The 18,809-nt window shown below is 39.8% G+C and overlaps 1 protein-coding gene across 1 annotated transcript in view; it reads left to right on the forward strand.

Annotated features, from left to right (window-relative positions):
- The window catches only part of SCRN1 (secernin 1), a 39,235-nt gene that overhangs the window by 10,184 nt on the left and 10,242 nt on the right, over positions 1–18,809 (forward strand). The window contains exons 2-4 of the mRNA XM_072851448.1: positions 564–723; positions 12,459–12,640; positions 18,544–18,746. Of these exons, the coding sequence (XP_072707549.1) occupies positions 565–723; positions 12,459–12,640; positions 18,544–18,746 (544 nt within the window). The 5' untranslated portion in view covers position 564. The remainder of the gene's footprint in view (positions 1–563; positions 724–12,458; positions 12,641–18,543; positions 18,747–18,809) is intronic.

Genomic DNA, 18,809 nt, shown 5'->3' on the forward strand with positions numbered 1-18,809 from the left:
CTGATCTGAGTAGATAAGTTGATGGACAGTTCTTTATATAATTGTGCTATATCTTTGTTCTGTTTCTAGTTACACCATTGTCCTTCCTCAGGAGTCCCTCAAACATGTTTTCTCTTTCCTTTTTTAAAATTTTAAACTGCATGGGAGCAGAGAGAGTAAATTATTTAAAATTATTCTGTGTCTCTGCACTTGTCTGACTCAGCAGAATACATCTAGGTCATATGTTCCCGAACAGCTCCAGTGCAGAATATCTTTTTTCTGTGGGGACTAAGTAGACTCATTAAGGTACAGTCATCTTGCCTTTATTCTTCTTCTTTATGGCCTCACAAGGCTTGGGTGAAAAATGTCTGAAAATGACTCTAATTATTTTTATCAAATCCAGATAAGCTTCCTCTGAGCTGACCTGTTCTTCCTTTATCATTGCACAATCAAGTGACAGATAGAGGAAACGCATTGTCTCTTTGCTACAACAAATCGTGGTAGACTGAATGATTCTCTAATGCATGCAATTATGAGTTCAGCGAACACTACTTCTGTTTGTTTACTCCTCCTTTCCTTTCTAGGATGGCTGCAGCTCCCCCAAGTTACTGTTTTGTAGCCTTTCCCCCATGTTCCAAAGATGGGCTAGTGGTGTTTGGAAAGAACTCTGCACGGCCTAGGGATGAAGTACAGGAGGTGGTCTACTTTGCTGCTGCAGCTCATGATCCGGGAAGCAAAGTTGAGGTAAGGGTGAATTGTTACATTCAAACTGTGAGAAATTACTGTTATTGGAAGAAATGAATGCTGTCTTGTTTTCTTGTCAGATTGTGGAGTTCTTGTTCCCTTCACTGAAACCTCTTTTGAGTAGAGAGGAGACAAGATTTTTGAAAGTCCTGAAAGTGAAACTTGGAATGTAACTTTTTTGTTTAATTGAGGAAAAATCCACAATCTGTACTTTCTCCAGCAGACAGGCTGAACTGTTCACATCTCAGATTCCTGCACTGTGTAGGCTATTGCTTTCCTTTTCCTTTTAAGGGAAAAATATCCTGGCTAACTGGAACTAAAAGCAAATTTTCAAAATTTGTCACTTGCCATATGAATTGTTTTCATTCATGGTTGTTGTTTAACAGTTGTAATGGAGCCTGACTATGCTAGGCATGTTGCAAAACAGGTAGCCAGAAACCTCTGCCTCAAAGAACTTGTGCTCCAATAAGGGAATGTGAGAGGAGGAATACAAGAGCATAACTCTTGTAAGACAAACATAACTCTTGTAAGACAAACATAAATCTTGTAGATACAGTTGTCTTTGATGACGTTCTGCAGCTGAGGCACCTGCATCATGGTCAGTTTTCAGTGCTGTGGCTTCTCTCTGAATCCAGGCTGGATGTGGAGTCTTGAAGCTGGACGCTGATGCTATGGATGCAGGTTGAAAGGGACCCTGCTGGAAGTAATTTTAATTATAGATTGTTACTGCAGCCTCACTTTAATGACAGGAGAAATGAAAGGATAAGCGGATGTGGAAGGGTGAAGCAAGGGGACACATGAAACAAGATAGGAAGAGGGGAAAGTGTGCAGTGAAGAGACTGAGGCAGCAGAAGGAAAGATAAGGATTGGTGGGGGGAGCCATTTTAGCGGAGGACACAGAGCCTGATCTGCACTGTCAGGAGCTTTTAGAGTCCACAGGTTCTTGCTCTGGCTGGCAACTGGGAAAGCAGGAGCTGTGAGGTTCCCTGCATTCAGCTTCCTCCTGTCCCTGTGGCTGTACAGAAGGCTGAGGACGCTAGGTGTTCTGCACCAGGCTGATATCTCTCATCCCTACATCCCTATACATCCCTATATTTATGGATATAATTGTCACTTCCCCAGAGGAGATCCTAAGGCCAGTGCCAGTTTTACTTCTGTCTTTCAAGTGGGACGACTTCCAAATTTCAGAGGATTTGGTGCTGTTCTTTCTAACAGTTAATGTTCTCTTGATTCCTGTTGCTGCCAACACCTAGTACAACTCATGCATTATTAAATGGTTTAATCTTGGATATAAAGAAATCCCCTCCCCCTGTCCAAAAGCACTACCTGCTGTTAATTGCAGTGCTGTATTGGTAGCACTGTTGTAGACCTGTGCTAGTATACAGAACGCAAGTGTGACAATAAGACAAGAAGAAAACTTCAGAGCAGTTTTTTTAAAGCTTCTCTTCATAGAACTGGAAACAAAAAAACCCTTCTGTTACTGTGGAAGAAGAACTTCCAAAAGCTGCTCTGGAGTGTTTGTGTCCTTAAAGGAGAATACTTTGTAAGAGCTTAATGTTAGAGTACCTGATTCTTTTGGTCTCTTTGCCCCATATCTTACTCTTTGAAATTGTCGTAATTTCCTGAAGGGTGTAATTAAGCCATACATAATAGATTATGATCCCTCTCCCACCCCATGAATTTTATAGAATTCAGTCATAAACTGGACTCTTTTGCCACTCCTTTTGGAAGCAGGGAGCACAATCCGTTTGCTTGGCACACCACAGTTTGTAGACTTACTCTGCTAACCAGTATCTGCAAGCCTTCCCCTTAAATGTTGAATTTTTTTTTTTTTAAATGAAGGTGAAGTTTGTTGCAGTGTGGGGAAGATGCGCTTTTAGACAAGAGACTGCAGTGGGACCTTTTTTTTTTAAGTAGGGGCTTATGCCCTAATTAGATGGGTACTTTGGCCTCTGCTAGTGTATGCTACTGCATAATTCTTCATTAGGTAGCCTGAGGTTTTGCAAGTAAAGTGATGTACAGGCTCCAGATGTTTACCAAAATTCTTCCCATTTCCTCCCAGCACAGAATAAAAACATCTTCAGTTGCTCTGGGAGTAGTGCAAGCAGTCGCTTATCACTGCATCTTTGTCACACTCAGCACTAAGTATTGTTACTATCTTTTTTTTTTTTTAAACTCATGGGTATTTTAAGTAGAGTAAGCTGGTTAAAACAAGATACTGATTTTAATTGTTTTATTGGGTCTAAAGGCTGTCTGGTAGCTTTGCACAGTCTGTTAACTGCTCTCCCTTGGACAGACCTAAGCATAGATTTAGTTGTTACGTTTTCTTTAAAGTTCAAGATTTTTTTTTCCACCTTCAGAGAGAGAGAGAAAGAGCATGTTCAATCAAACAAGTCTAGCAAATACCAGTGTTGTAGAGTAATTCTCTTTAGAAATAACCCTTTCTTTTATTTTCTTTTAAAACTGGCCACTTCAAAGGTCTTTAAAAAAGTATCATCATAATCCCCTTCCCTGTAGGAATTGTGAAAGATTGACTGAATCAATAAAAGCTCTACAATCGAAGTTTTAGGCTGCTAGATCTGCTTCTAGATTTTGCTGTTTAATGAACTTAAGGAGACTAGTGAATAAGAAGATTGCAATTTCAAACATGCTAACTCTTTGTGATAGCAGAACAGAAGTAAGGTCTTCAGGTTTTGCTAATTAGCTGAAATGGATGTATTTCTCCTATTGTAGGGATGTGTCTGAGACTACTCTTGTCTTATGACAAATGTGTACTTACCTATAGGCAGAGCTTGTGCAAAGCCTGCTAATTCCTTGTGTACTGTTAGTGGTCCCTCTAAAAGGTACGAAAAGCTTTAAGGAAGGGCTTGAATTCAGCTGCTTCACCTTTTTTAAGTAGCAGGCATGCAACACTATATCCACCTTTTAAGCAAACTTATTGAGTTGTCAGAGGTAATTAGCTAATAGGGGGAGTGGAGAGGAATGTCAAAGCTTCTAGATGTAGCCTTTAACATATTCAGAATTATTACTTTGTTCTTTAAAACCCATGAAAACTGCCAACAGTTCAATTATTGTTGGGTGGGGGTTTTTTTTTTTGCTACAGCTTTCCTTCCCTTGTGTTTTATAAAACTAAACAGGTCTGAGAAAATTAAATATATGATATTTTGCAAATGGAAAAATGTGGTTGACCAATTTCATGATACTGTTTTTCTAAGTTAGGAATCCTTTGTGCCTCTGACTAAATTTTCCCTCTCATCCATCCTAGCATTTTTTTCCCCCCCAAATGAACAGCTTTTCTCTCCTTTCCATACTGTACATTTGCATTGGTTTCTTACGTTAGATACGTGATCCTTTACCTTCACTGGGCAATGATGGTGGATTTGCTTTTCATTATATTCTATTCTTTGCAGGTAATGTAATCCAGTGTGTATCAGATTTTGATTACTTCTCCATGACTGTCACTCACATTCTGAACTTCTATTAAGAGGTGGTTTTCAACACACTAACAATATGAGTTGTTTTATAAGACTCTCACGGGAAGTCTGTATTCTATTTATGTTCTGTGCTGCTCAACTTTGCAAATGTGATAATGCACAATGTAACCAAAAATGGCACAGTAATTCAGCTAGATTATTGCCATAAAGGAATGAGGCAGGCTATGCTATATAGCTATCAGCTAGTTTGTGGCAGGGCCTTAAACAAGGGAATTCAGTGAATACTGCAAGTCATTTTAAGCTTTATCTTTGTGGCTCAATCTACCAGACAAGTAACCCTGCAGCTAACTCATCAACATAATTCCTTCCCTCCATGTCAGCAGGTTCCCAAGACCCTGAACAATGGGGCTTTTCATAAAGGTCTGCTCTGTGTGAGTGTGTGACAACTTTCTCAAAAGTTTGTTCTTGTTTTGCATTGCAATTTTGCAGTGGCAGATGGTGATCAGCACTCTTCTTTGTTGTAGTGATCAGTCTAGTAAACTTGTGCGTACAGGTGAAATATTGCTCCCTTAAGCATAAACAGGGTCGTTTTTTGAATTCCTCGTTCTTTTTTCCCCAGATATGGATTTTAAGAATTTTTCATGTGTTAGTGAGAATTCATGTTGTATGAGTTTTAAGATGCAAGCCCGTCTGTCTTGTTTTTAAGGTAGATTTTACTGACTAGATTTCTCTTGTTCTCTAGTAACCTGCCACTTGCTGTGGTTTTCTTTCTCCTGAAGAAGTTTTGGGTGGATGACTTTTTCTTAGCTGAATTTTCCAGGTGGATTTTCTTTTCTTTTAGATCAACCTCTTTTTTTTTCTAATTTGACCTTTTATACGTGATTTGAAAATAGTCATGGTTGCTTGCTACAGCATAGAGCTGTAAAAGCTCTTTTATCTTGATGGCATGCAACTTCTTACGGAGGAGTGGAGAGGGAAAATAGGAAGGATGGTCTACAACAAAGTCCATGAAACTGTGGAATATGCAAAATTTTTCTAATATATTGGTATTAAATTATTCTGGGCTTAAAGCCAGCCCTCTGTGGGGTAGGAGGAATTTTGTGTTCTCTAAAACTTCATGGCACAGTTATGCCTTAAAGTTGGGTTTGTTTGTGTTTTTCTCTTTTTAATAGTTTTGGTTTTTTTTAAAGGATACCATCCTACCTCCCCTTGCTCTGAGTTTTCAGAGGAGCAGTAAGATTATTTGCTGTGCACTGCTCTGAGCACTGCAGACATAAAAACTCACCTGAAGCTAACTGAAGGGTCTCTGTCTGGTGTTGCAAGATAGATATAAAGCTTGGAAAGTAGACTTTGGCTGCATTAAAGTTGGCTTTGTATTACCTGGAGGTATCTTAATTCTGGTATTTGTAACATATTCACCAGGCATCGTGCCAGTGCCACAGTTTAGTTCTGGTATACTTTGATTCCCTCTTATGACAGCTGTTTGGGTTATCTGCATTATATCTGGGGGTAAGATGTTCAGAATCTGGTAACAGATGCCAAGCAGCAGCTGAATCTACTGAGAATTTGCTCTTTGGGAAACCTCCAGATTAAATTGACAGTGCCATGCTTACAGTCATGTTACTGCAGCCGTGAACTTGAACCTGGGCACCCCGACTACGATACCTCCATGGGTAAGTGTTGACTGGGAGGAAACCTTGAAGAAACAGCAGTGTCTGTGCCTGTGATGAAACTTTGCATTTACTCTATGTGGATAAAAAAGGTTGTAGTCTAAAGGCTTACAATTTGGAGATAACTGAGGAAGCTGCTTTTTCTTGCCTCTCAGCTGAGACCCAATAACTGGCTGTGTGAGCAGCCTATCTCAAGACACATGCAGTCAGACAGCTTACCTCAAGCCACCTTTTTTAAGCTAACCTTTAGGCTTCACACAGAGATAGAGAGGCACTATGCAGGCAGACAGCAATGAATAAAAGAGAGAGTGGTTGCTGCCTTCAGCAGAGTCTGTTGCTTGGCTGATGTGAGCTTTTTCTCTGTTCTGCTCCGTTGCAGGCCACTGGCCTTTAAACTAATGTGTTTGACTTTTCTTTGTAACACAATGCACAAGCTGGCAGCAGTTCAGAGGTAGAAGCCATAATCTCTTGGATGTTTCTGCCCTCTCAAAGCCTCTGTTTTTACTGTAGGAGTGCTGCTTTTTTGCTCCCTTCTGCTACCAAAGCAGAACTGGTTAGCTTGAATGTTTTTTTTCCCTAATCTCTCTTCTTTTTTTTTTTAATTGGAACAGAGAGGAAGAGGAGGGAGAGTGCTGGAATTGTGTGGGGCAAAAAACCACCAACTATCCTGTCTTGACCCAAACTGTTTGCTTGTGGCAAAACAGATGGGTGAGCAGGCATTTCAAAGTGGCCAAGCAAAGAAATCAGTCCTAGGATACCTGAGAGTTCCAAGGATATCTCTGTGATGGGCTTTTTGTTGCTTCTTTGAAATCTGTTTTTTACTGTTTTAAAAAATGAAATGAATAAGCTTCATCCCTATTTCAGTTTTACTTTTGCTCATCGCCCAGGAGACTGCTAGATTTGTAACTTAAAATATAAGAGGTAAGTTCTTGACTGCTAAATCAACTCTGACATACAGTGTCTCCGGAGAGTGTTCTCAGCCTCGGGTGCCTTGCTGCACTTTGTGGTATTTTATTGGTTTAAAGATTTTTATATTTCATTTTGTTGAGCACATTTCCATACTGTGGCTCACATGCCTGAGGCTCCTTGGTGGCTTGATAGAGTAGGTTAGAGTAGGTCAGAGGGTGTATAGTTCTGCTTTTTGATGGGAACTGTTCAGCTTTTTCTAGCTTCTCTAATTCTTTTCTAGAATAAAATCTATCATCCTTAGTCTTCAAGATAAATTACACTGCTAGAGATCAGAGGCATACAGATTCAAATTTTACAGTTGTTGGTTGCAATGAATAGAAACAGCTAGGAACCATATGCAAATACAGAAGCTTATGTAAAGTGTACTAGGGTCTTCATAAAAAGGGGAAAACTCTTCATAATATGAAGAAGTAAGAGGCACTCTACTGTCGCAGAAATTGGTTTTGTTCTGTATTTGTACACTTAGTAAATGTTGCCATTGTTTATATCTGGCTACAATGTGAGGATACAAATACTAGCATAGCATGTGTTTTTGAAAGCTAGCTACCTGAGGATTCATCCTGCTGCTGGAGAGGCTTTTGTTCACCATTCTGGTTTGACTATGTGACCGCTAGAACTAGGGCTGACTACTTGAGATGTACCCAGGCTAGATTTATCCTGGTGTATGGCCGTCCTCTCCACCATGGCACAACAGTTTTGCTGCTAGCAGAGGATGTCATGGGAGTGCTTAATAGGTGTTGTAACGTCCTCCAGGTGTATGCCACTATATACTTAGCACTGCTTAGTGCATAAGCAAGCAGTGGTAACAGCATCAGTTAGCCACATCTTCTGTATTGTGTGCTACTGCTTGCATATTTCTTTTTTCAGAGAATGGTCATTCCCACTTCTTTGAGCTCTATTGCATTTGTTCCTGTAAATAAGCAGCAAAAGAACTATCTGTAAAACATACTTTGTCAGGCACATCCGCAGGAGATGTCTGAGGGACTTTCTTGAACAACCATGTTCCAGCTTTCCAGTCCTCCACTTCACCATGATGGGAGGGCCCAGATAGCTCATGTCACCTGTGGAATCACCTCTCTAGACAGTTCCAACCAGGCCATCAGTCTCAGTGTCTTGATGGCCATGGAGGCAGCAGGCTGTGAGACTGCCTCATCACATTTTTGCTATCCCTCTTTTGGAAGGGGTTAAAAGCAGCCATAGTGCAACTTCTCAAGTTACTGCAATAGTACAGAGATTTTGTCTATTTTCAAATATGAGCTATGGTACAGCAGCACTTGAAGTAGTTAAGGAAAGAGTTAATGCCAAGTTAGAGCCTGGATCTGATGAGGGTGTGGTGTGGGGGAATCTCTTCTGTAATCTAGAATCTTATGGCCCTTCTTCAGAGATCATTTCTTTCTAAAGCATTCCCTGACTATTGCCTTTGCTATCCATGGCTGAAGCCTATGTGATTTCATTGATATTTCATAATGACCTGACTGACAGTGCTAGGCATGAGGCTTCTGCAGCCTGAGTACAGTAGAAACTTCACAGTAGTTTCTTTTCATTAATAAAAGAAGAAATCTCTTGTGCTTATGACTGTCATGTCTGTTTTTGGAATACCTCCAACATACCTGCATGCCCTAGCTAGGGTGGGAGGTACATTTGTGCCTTGTACTATACTTAGAACTGCCTTGATAAGATTCTTTTCTTGATACCGTAAGTGAAATAAAAGAAATGTCATTAGTTTCCAGCCTGCTCAATTCTCTTTAAAGTTGTTGGCTGCATCTCTGGTATGTGAAGTCTCTGTTCTTTACTTCTATATTTCCCAATGGGAATTTACTGTCACAGGGCATGATGCCAGTTATGCTGCTTTCAGGGCGGGAGTTCTAGCAAATCAATGGAGCCTGACACCACTCACTCACAGCTGTTACCCCCAAATGTATCAGTATTCTTCTGTTTTTAGCATTCATACTCAAAGAAAAATGTTAGTGTTAGGAAACGCTGAGGCTGGATGCTTCAGGAATTTTAAAGACAGGGTTGGTAGCAAGCAGAATCACAGCAGTACCTTATGTCTATTTGATTTGTCATTGCCTAGTTTGGCACAGCTCTTGGTAGAACAGGCTGCTATGCTGTTGCGCTGCAGGGATTTGCCAGATCGGTGGGGTGCAGGAGAGGGGACAGGGAGGTTGTGTTTTGTGCTCGCTTTTGAAATCTTGTCATCTGAGCTCCTGTTTCTAGAGATCTAGTGGCCAGTGAGGTTTTTTGGTGGATAGTGTTGTCTTTCCCCCACCATTTCCTTCCATGTCTGAGCTGTTACAAGCATATGTTCTAATTTCTGTGGAATAAATAGCAGTAGTTTGCTGTGCTGCAAATCCAGCGACTGGATTTAGTTGACCTACCTTTACGATTGATGTGTCTTGGATACAGGTAGATAGCCTAGTTCCTCTATTTACTGCATGAAGATATTCTTTTATCTGGAAAAGAGTTTTCTGATGTTACTTTAAGGGAGGGTGGTGGAGTTATGAAGAGTGAGAGGTTTAAATTTAAAATTAATAATCTCTTGTCACATCTGGACCCTAGTTTTTTAAGAAGCTCATACCTATTATTAACAAATACGAACCAAAGGCCTGCCTTAATATGTCAGCCCTATGGAGTGCCTACTTTTCTGCTTACTGGAGTAAATAAGTCTAATGGGAAGGTTAACATCTCATCAAGGCTTTTTCATAATTGTCAATAACCATGGCAAAGGATTGTTGAACAAGAATCAAGTCAATGGTGGTCTTGCAAGGCTGTGTCATCTACTATCAGATTAGAATGGTTTTCTGTTATTTAGGTCATCTAAGGCAATTTATATAAATAAGGCTTGATCATTGTCTATGTACACGAGTTATTGTATGGAAGCTGAAAATAACATGAAAATATCATCCATGTTCACTTGTCGTTGGGTTGGGGGACGTGAAGAAGCAATATAGAAGGTGACAGCTGTATTCTGTCTCACTAGCTCTCCGGTGCACTCAGCCAATTGCCTTTGTTGCAGACTGCAATGTGTTTCTAAGTGAAAGAGGTGCGTAGAGAGGCCTCTGGATGTTTTCTGGCCTCTGATTACATAGTTACAAAGCAAAGCACTTTTTTCAGAATGTTCTGGATCCTTCAAGCAGGAGCAAACAGTTTCCTCTTTCCCCTTTCTTGACTGCTACCATTGACAATAAAATCTTTATAATGAATAGCAGCTTGGAAATGCTTGGTTTTGGAATGAGGCCCCAAGTAATAAAGTGTTTGGTAGCAAGGATAGCCAGAATATGTTTTGGAGAGAAAAGGCATTCAGCATTATTTTTTAGCCTAACTATCACTTTTCAGAGCGTTTTCATCATTTTTCCTTTAGAAAATCAAAGCCTCAGTATAAGCAAGCTTGTATAATAGGGCTATTCAGCCAGAGAATGCTATGCAAGTGGGTGTTTATGGAGTACTGAAGTCTCCTCCATACTGCATCGAGGTTTTTGTTTTCTGCTGTGGAGTTGAGAAGGTTCATGTCCTGGATGGCTCTGCAGGGTAGCTCCAACTAGCTGACTACCTATGAGATGTAGGGAGCCAAGACTTGTGCTGTGCAGGGGTTGGTGTCTCCCGGGCTGCAGACCTCTCTCCTGATAGCTGCTCCAGTCATGTCTTCACATGTAATGTGAGAAGGTGCTTGGCCCAACCCTTTTTCGTCCTGCTGCAGCTCTGTCTCCTCCTTTGCACATCCAGGAAATACAGTTATTCTCTGTTCACTTGCACACATGCATGAAGTGCTAATCCAAACAGCGCTGACCTAAAGCTCTGAAAAAAATTGCGCAGAATGTCAAAAATGAGATTTGCTTGCTAACAGCTCAAATGGAGAAGAGGGAGTCTTGATAAGAAATGGTTGCTCCAGCATGGTTTGGTTAGAAAATGAAACAAAGAGTGAACTGTATAAAGTGTTTTTATTAGGTGGATCTTAGCTCCTGGCCCATGCCAGATGTTGTTTTCACCTCCATAGATGAAGCATCTGCCTTACAAAATCATAGTGTATTACTACATAAGAAATTTGGTCAAACAGCTTGGTCAAATATTAGGGATTTTCTCCAACAAATACAACAGATAAGTCCCTGTTGGGGTCTTATTGCCTAAGCCAAAAATCAAAATTAAGCATGTCCCTACTCTAATTCCTTAGAAAGGAAGAGTCTGTCCATCCCCCTTTTTTTTAATCACGTGTCCTCCGTGAGAAATCATCCTCTTATTTCACCTATAATTTGCCTGGTTTTATAGAAAGATGACAGTTTGACCTGTTTGCACACAATTCCTGATGAAGGTGGCAAGCTCATTTCTTGTGTCCTTCTTACATGGTCAGAGTGAAGGACTCTAAAAATGTCATTTCTGATCAAAGATGGTCTGTTATACGTTTTAATTGCATGCTAGACTAACTATTACTGTAAAAATAATTGCTCAAGACTGGAAGCTGAAGATGATCATGCTGTGCAATCTTAGATGGAGAAAGACAGGTTAGAAAAAATAAATAGCTTCTCACTGCTAATAATCTTAGACTGATTCCTTTGGCTTTAGGTTTTAATGTAGACACAATATTTATTTTAATGGCAAACAGCTTTCAGTCCACAAGTCTGTTCTGCTCATCCTGCTCACTTTGCTATGTCTGACCAAATACTCCTCAAGAAAAATGTTGCAGATTACTTCCTGCAAGGAGGATGTTACAACAGGAACGCTAAATGCGAAGAGCTGTCTCATAAGTACCACAGACAGCTTCCGTTTCCTCAAAAGAAAATTCTGTGGAGTTTGGTCCTTGAAGAACTTAATGTGACCTCAGTAGTAAAATGTAAAGCCCATTCCTTTGGCTTGTACAAGCCAACGATATAATGGTGGATCAAGCTTTCTTCCATGTTGTCTGGGAAAACAGTGCTTGTTTTTAAGTCCTAGAGCAAGAGAAAAGTAAATATATTTGAAAGATAACGAATGATTGCTTTCTTCCTTGCTGTTTAAATGACTTCTTGCAGCCTTCCTCTGTATTTTTGACTTGTCAGAATACATCCACAGGCCTCTGATTACAGTAGACTATTTAAAATAGCAGAAACATCAGTTTTAAGCAAAAACAATGCCTGTGTTTTATTTCCTGTGACTGTATCAAGGCATTCCACTGAATCTTTTCAAGTCTTGATTTCCCCCCCGCCTTTCTACCAGCGGTCTCAGTCCTGGGGGCAGCTGCAGGGAAGGCAGCAAGGGAGAGGGGGAAGCTGCCTGATGTACTTTGTCCAGTTACCATTGTTACACTATGTACTTAATAAAGTACTGGAGATTGTGCTTAAGTGAGATAGTAGAGTGGTTTGATGTTGTTACTATGTACAAACATGAGCTGTGTTTCTTTACTGTAACAGTACAGTCTGTCTACTGCTGCTTTCCACTGATTCTAACACTTGGGTTCTGCTTGACTCTTTGAAGTCTGCAACTATCAAATGGGATGTATTTTCACGGGCTTTCACAATATAAGGATGTAAAGGTTCAAACATGACAGTTAAACGTTGTTTAAAAAAATTCCCTGCTCATACCCAACATCTGGACTTTTTTTTAATGACGTGTGTCCTGTATTACTTCAATCACAGCATTAAATAAAATGCTTGCTATTGTTTTGCTTTTTCTCTTCCTGCTCTCTCTGCAGTGCACGTATATTGAGATTGAGCAGGTGCCGAAGACTCATGCTATTGTGCTGAGCAGGCCCTCCTGGCTTTGGGGGGCAGAAATGGGAGCTAACGAGCATGGAGTCTGTGTAGCTAATGAAGCCGTCGTGACCAGAGAACCAGCTTCTGAATCTGAAGCCTTGCTTGGAATGGATCTTGTCAGGTGGGTGGCTTGCTGAGCTGTGACCAGCCTTTTAAACACCACAGGTTTAAATGATGATGATACTGGGTAACAGCTTTGTGGTGTTGATGTTAGGAGATTTTAAAACAATATAAGCGGGAGACCTGTCTAGGCAGAGCTCCAGACACAGCTGAGTTAACACTTAAAATACTTGGAATCTGAATTTGGCTACCAAGTATGTACCAGTCTAATGTGGGTTCACTAAACCTACCTTGTCTATCTATCCAACAGTCTAGCAGTGGCTATTCTGACAGGATAAGAGAAATTATTACAGTGTTAGTAAGGAACTGCTAACTGATTTGTAACATCAGATTGCTGGTGTGCCCTTCATTCTCCCCCACTTTACACCAGCCTACTCTGACCTAAAAAGCTTATCCTGGGCTTATAGCCAACTGTAGGCATAAAAAACCTACTATGCCTCACTTCAGCCCATGCATTCCAATGCAAACCATTGCCCTTATTTAAATGCTGGCAAACAAACTCCTGTAAGTCTGTTCATTGAAGGCTGTCTGCCTAAAATGCTTGTGCTGCACTGTTAAGTCTCAACCTGCATGGTGATCTTGTAGTGAAGAGAATTTAAAGGAGAGTTGGGTGGGGGAAGAAAGCTGGAAGAACAAGAGAAAATGGTGCAATCTTATTACAAAGAGAAAGGGAGCAAATGGACTTAGTTTAAAGATGGAACAGAGGACAACAACTGCTTATTTAAGTGAATCAATGTCAGACCCAGTGGTTCTGCTGGAATTTGCCCTAGGATACTGAATGAGTGGGCTGAACCAATTTCAGGCAAATTCTCATTTTTCTTGAGAACTAGTGAAAGACGGGAGAGGTTCTGGATGACTGGAAAAGGTTAAATGTTGTGGGTATACTTAATAGAGCTAAAAAGAATTGTGGCTATAGACCAGCTTAACCTCAGTTCCTGAAGGGGAAAAAACCCACTTAAATGTCAAGGAGATGATAAATGTGCAATAATGGCTGTTAGTCAAGAAAAATGCTGTCAAACCATTCTACTTCACTCCTGTAATGAGTTAACAAATTTTGTGGATAGAGGATAGGAAATAGATACCTTGACTTTTAAGAGGGCATTGAAACCTTAGAAAGTATTCTCATAAGCAAGCTGGGAAGCATGAGTTAGAAGAAATTGGTTTTAGGTGTATAGCTGCCTGAAACTGTAATTGTAAATGTTCTCTGACTGTAATGATGTCTCTGCAGAAATACAGTAGCTGGTTCCAGCTACCATAAATCATGAGGAATATGAGCCAGTTGGAGAGAATGCAGTGGAAATGGGAAATATGATCAGAGATCTGTAGAATCTGACCAATGAGAAAATCATGAGGGAATTGGAGTTATGTTTCTCTTTGGTATTTTCTCTAAACTCTGTACTACTGAAGGAATCTGTGAAGAAGCTGTATGTAGGAGGACTATTGAGTTTAATAGTATCATGGGAGACTGAATAGACTGGGAGGGCTCTTTTAAGAAAATGTAGGACAAGGTTTTGTCAAGACGAGGGAGGTATTAGCTGAGTTTCCAAGCCCCACCTTTATTTTTTTCCCTCCTACTACCATCCTTTGAAACTTTAACAAACCATTGGTTTAGATGCAGAGTTCTGCTTATTTTGGTCACAGTTATTGCAGTCTCAAAATGCTGATTTACCCACACTAGCAAATCAGGAGATATCAAAATAAGGAGAAACTGGTCATAAACAACCAGTGATCATCACCTGTAGATATTACCCTCCCTCTCTTCCTTCTTCCCTGCAGAAGGAATTGTCTGTAGCTCAAAGGCAGAGAGTGCTTTGGGCAAGGAGAACTAGAGATGTGTTGCAGGCTACCATCTGTCTCTTGTCCCAGCCAAAGTGATTCTTTCTCTTACTGTAAAGACTTGGCCAGTTGCATTAAGCTGATCTGTTTTGGATCACCTCATAGAATAGAGAGCCATCAAGTACAAAATCAATCATGTAGGCTGCAGTGAAGCAGCTGGCACTAGCTCTGCCTCTTTTTACCCACCTGCAGAACCGACTAATTCTATTGCTCAGGATTTATTGGAATAAAAATAAACTGAGGGGTGTTAAACCTAATTAAGAAATGCACATCTCTGCTGGCCAAACTTTTCTCACACGTATGTGTATGGTGGACTTCTGCATCTGTGTCAGATCTTAGCTGAAGGATGAAGACTGACACTCTGTGTGTGCACGTATGACTAGCTGCTGGCAAAAGAAACTAAAAGCTTTGGACTCTGAAACATGTTCTTCAGAGCAGGTGTAAGAGTTCTCAACCCAGGAATGTCATCCAGGTAGTAGAATCAAATTTTCCTTGAATGCTCAGGCTCCCCAAAGAGTTTGCTTCTACATTCTCTTAAAGTGATTATTCTTTTTCCATGGAGGAGACTTCCTCTCTCTTTTAACTCATCTGGAGTTCTCACTTTTCAGTTAGGATTTAAAATCCAGCTGAAATGGGCAAAGGCTGTAGGTGAGTGTTGTGAGAGCACATGGTGTTAAACAGGCCAGAGGCATCTTTCAGCAGGGTAGTATGATTCTGAACTCAGCATGTTTTGCTGTTGAAACAGAAAATTGAAAATTCATCCTGCAACCTCATAGACAAAGCATTTTTTTCAATAAAGACGATGGACATCAGTAAAGATGTATTTCACAAAGTTCTTAGCTTGTTTAGTAACTGGCTGCTGGCTTAATGATTGAAAACAGTGTTTTACCTATTATAATGCTGTATCTGAGGATTAAGACAGATATCTACAGATTTGTAGCTTGATAGTGTATCACAGGATGTCAGAACATATGAATGATTCTTAAGAAATGAATAAAGTTTGTGTGATTGACTTGAGTGGTAAGTTGGTCCTACTCCACACAGGCTCGTCCCCATCCCAGTTTATCTAAATGGAGAACATGAACCTAGTCACAACAGACAGAACAATTGAGAGAAAACAGGTTCCAGCACAAATTCCTAAGAAATGCTTCTTTTCTGTTCTAGGGATTTATTCAAAAGCTGGTCTTTGAAAGCTGCACCAGTATTGCTGTGTTGGTTAGCTTATCACAATTTTCTTCAGATATTCTTCCCAGTGTGGCTGCAGTTTTGGGTTAGTTGGTTTGTGGTTTTTTTTTTTTTGAGGCACAGTTGCCTCTATAAAATACCTGTTTACTTAGGAAAGTACATTCATATGAAGAGATAGTGTTACAGTTAAACAGGACAACATTATACAGAAGGTATATATGAAGAAACCTGTAAAATACACCCTTATTTTTGCATTGTTGTCTTAATTTTTAATCCCTATGCGTTTATATTATTTCTTCGTTCTTTTCATTGCTGGTGCAATCACTTTTTCAGAGCCACACAGAGATGCCAATCTTGGCAGGGAGTCAAGAATGCTCTTTAAAATGGTATTAATTTGTTTACGAATTTCTTTCCTTAGAGACATCAAAACTGAATAAAGTAGAATGCCGTCATCATGTATGTTAGTTACTTCATTTGTAACTGATATGTGAAGTTGAAAAGCTTAAGATAATGTTGTTTTGACAAGGTTATAATATGCTGTGATAGCATCTTGGAGGTACTGAGGCAGTGGGTTGTACTAAGTCACTGAAATTTTCTTAATGAATAATTCAAGCTCTCATCTGGGGGTGAAATTACTTAAAACTTTTCTTCCAGCTTCCCTCGAAGGGAACTCTGAAATGTGTTAGTGGGAGGGTTATGCTGCAGTTACCCAGGGCATTGATGCCAATATAACTGGCAAGACCTGCAGTTTTTGTGGAGATGAGCTGTGTGGTTGCTGTGTAGGGTGGGTTTTTTTGTTTTCTTTGTTTTTTGCTGCCCCTTGTGACTGACAGATAGGAGCATCTAAACAAAAGCAGAGCCTAGGCCTTTGTTAAATGGAAGTAAATGCGACATTGGAGACATTTGCAAAACAATGATCTAAAAGGTATTTCTTTAGTCTGAATCTTTGCTGTAGTTTTGACAGAGAAAGCTAGACTATATCCATATCAGAAGGAGAATTTCAGGGAGACATTATTAAAAGTTTTAGTGTGATGTTATGTCTCTTGGCAGGTTTTGATCTAATCATAACCTAATGGTCATAAACTTGGGAGAAGGGAGCTGATAATCACTGAATCTAGTGACTATATGGTCACCAAGGTAGTAGTCAGCCCATTTATTTACCTGTAGCAGTGACAGCTCTTAGAGTTGTTCTTAGGGAATAAATAAGACATGCTTTTGGACTGGCTTTTAGATGATGTCTATGGTATGTGTCAAGACTGGCATCTCTGTATTGCTCTGAAAAAGTGATTGCACCAGTGATGAAAATAATGAAGGAAAGAGAGAAATGCATAGGGACTAAAAATGGAGACAACAATGCAAAACAAGTTTCAGCTAATAAGAGAAACAAGGCAAGAGGGAAAGACTCTATAAATGCAGAGTAAGAAGATGATGGGGGTCAAATTGTCACTGAAAGTTAGGATCAAAAATTCTAGTTGGCTCTCCTTTGTCACTAGATGATAAATAGATGCTGCTGAGAGAGATGAAAACACTGCTTTTGATAATTCAACCTAAAACAAGGCTAATAGTGGCCAACTATTTAACAAAGCAGGCCCAGTGCAAAGATCAGGTTGAAAAGTATTTAGATCAACAAATTTGTGTTGAAATTATCAGGACCTGATTTGTGTACTGTAGTTTTTAGGAAAGAAACAGAGTAGTGTTTTCTTGTCATGTGATTTCCAGGGAAATGGAAAGGGCTAGCATAGTACTTAAATTTAAAAAGGTGAATTTCTTGCAACTATCCATCAGTCGAAATGACTTTGTCCTTAGAGCTATTAGAGAAAGACAAACACAGAGGAAGATATTAAGGTGACATAACTGACAGAGAGAAATTTTGAGCTGATCCAGATAGCTCTCCCAAAGGATGGAGGCATGGATATGCTGTTGTTTGAAATACTGCATTTCCTCATTACCAGTCATTACATTTTGGAACCAGTGGAATGGTTTGCAGGTCAGATTTGGACTCTTCTGGTTAACTGCTCTCATTGTTGACTTGGTTAGGGCTGTAAATTATCTCAAGGGATTACTTCATCCCATTTATTCAAGGCAGGATACAGTCATTCCCTATAGCTTTGTAAAACCTATTCTTGTGCCTCAGTTTACTTTTTCCCTAAAATACCCATGCTTTACTCAAACTTTATTTTAAAATCATGCTCTTTTAGACATATGGTTACTCTTGGTGTAGAAAAAAGCCGTATCTGGTGTTTAATTGTTAAATGTTTTTCGGGGGAAGCCTCTGCAGGAACACTGAAGCATGACTGTGCACAAATGCTTCTGTCTGCAGCATGCAATATGCATCAAAGGATGACATACATCTAGCTTCCATGGCCAATTAAATATTGGAGCACTGGGAAAGGGAGGTTGTAGAGAGATTTAAATCCTGAATACTCCTTCCCTTTTTTGATCTCTGGTAATATTAATTTGCAATTTCCCACTCTTCTGTACAGAAAAGTAAACTTGCATACAGCTGTTACTTTAAAAAGACCTTTGCAAATTGTCCTTCAAATTTATTCTGCCTGAGGGGGGGATAAACAGAGCATTGCATGTTTACAGTGCAGTTGAGGCCATTGGTTCGTAATTGGACTCTCTTTTTAAAAACTAAAAAACAGCTATGATAGGCTTGAGAATAAAGAACCCATGTAGAAAATGAAGACTTGAAACAAATTAAATAATTTAATATCTCATCCTGTAATTCTAGTAACTCATTAAAGCAAGAATTCTTACACTAGGCATACCTGACACTTCGTTATTTTAAAACCAGATCAGTGGTGATGTTTAAAATGAATAACTTATGGAGACCTCACTGTTACTGTCTGCCTGAATCTCTGTTTTACCCTTGTCTTATAGACTTGGCCTAGAAAGAGGTGCAACAGCTAAAGAAGCATTGGATGTAATAGTTGCTCTGTTGGAAGAGCATGGACAAGGTGGAAATTATTATGAAGATGGGAGTTCATGCCATACTTTCCAAAGTGCATTTTTGATTGTGGATAGAAATGAAGCCTGGATACTGGAGACTTCTGGAAAGTACTGGGCAGCAGAAAAAATCACAGGTCAGTTTATAACTCACAGCAAACCTCCCTTATTATGTAAAGCTGTAAGAATTGTCTTGGAAG

The sequence above is a fragment of the Ciconia boyciana genome, chromosome 2 (genome assembly GCF_034638445.1).
Source record: "Ciconia boyciana chromosome 2, ASM3463844v1, whole genome shotgun sequence".
In the NCBI taxonomy this organism is placed as follows: Eukaryota; Metazoa; Chordata; class Aves; order Ciconiiformes; family Ciconiidae; genus Ciconia; species Ciconia boyciana.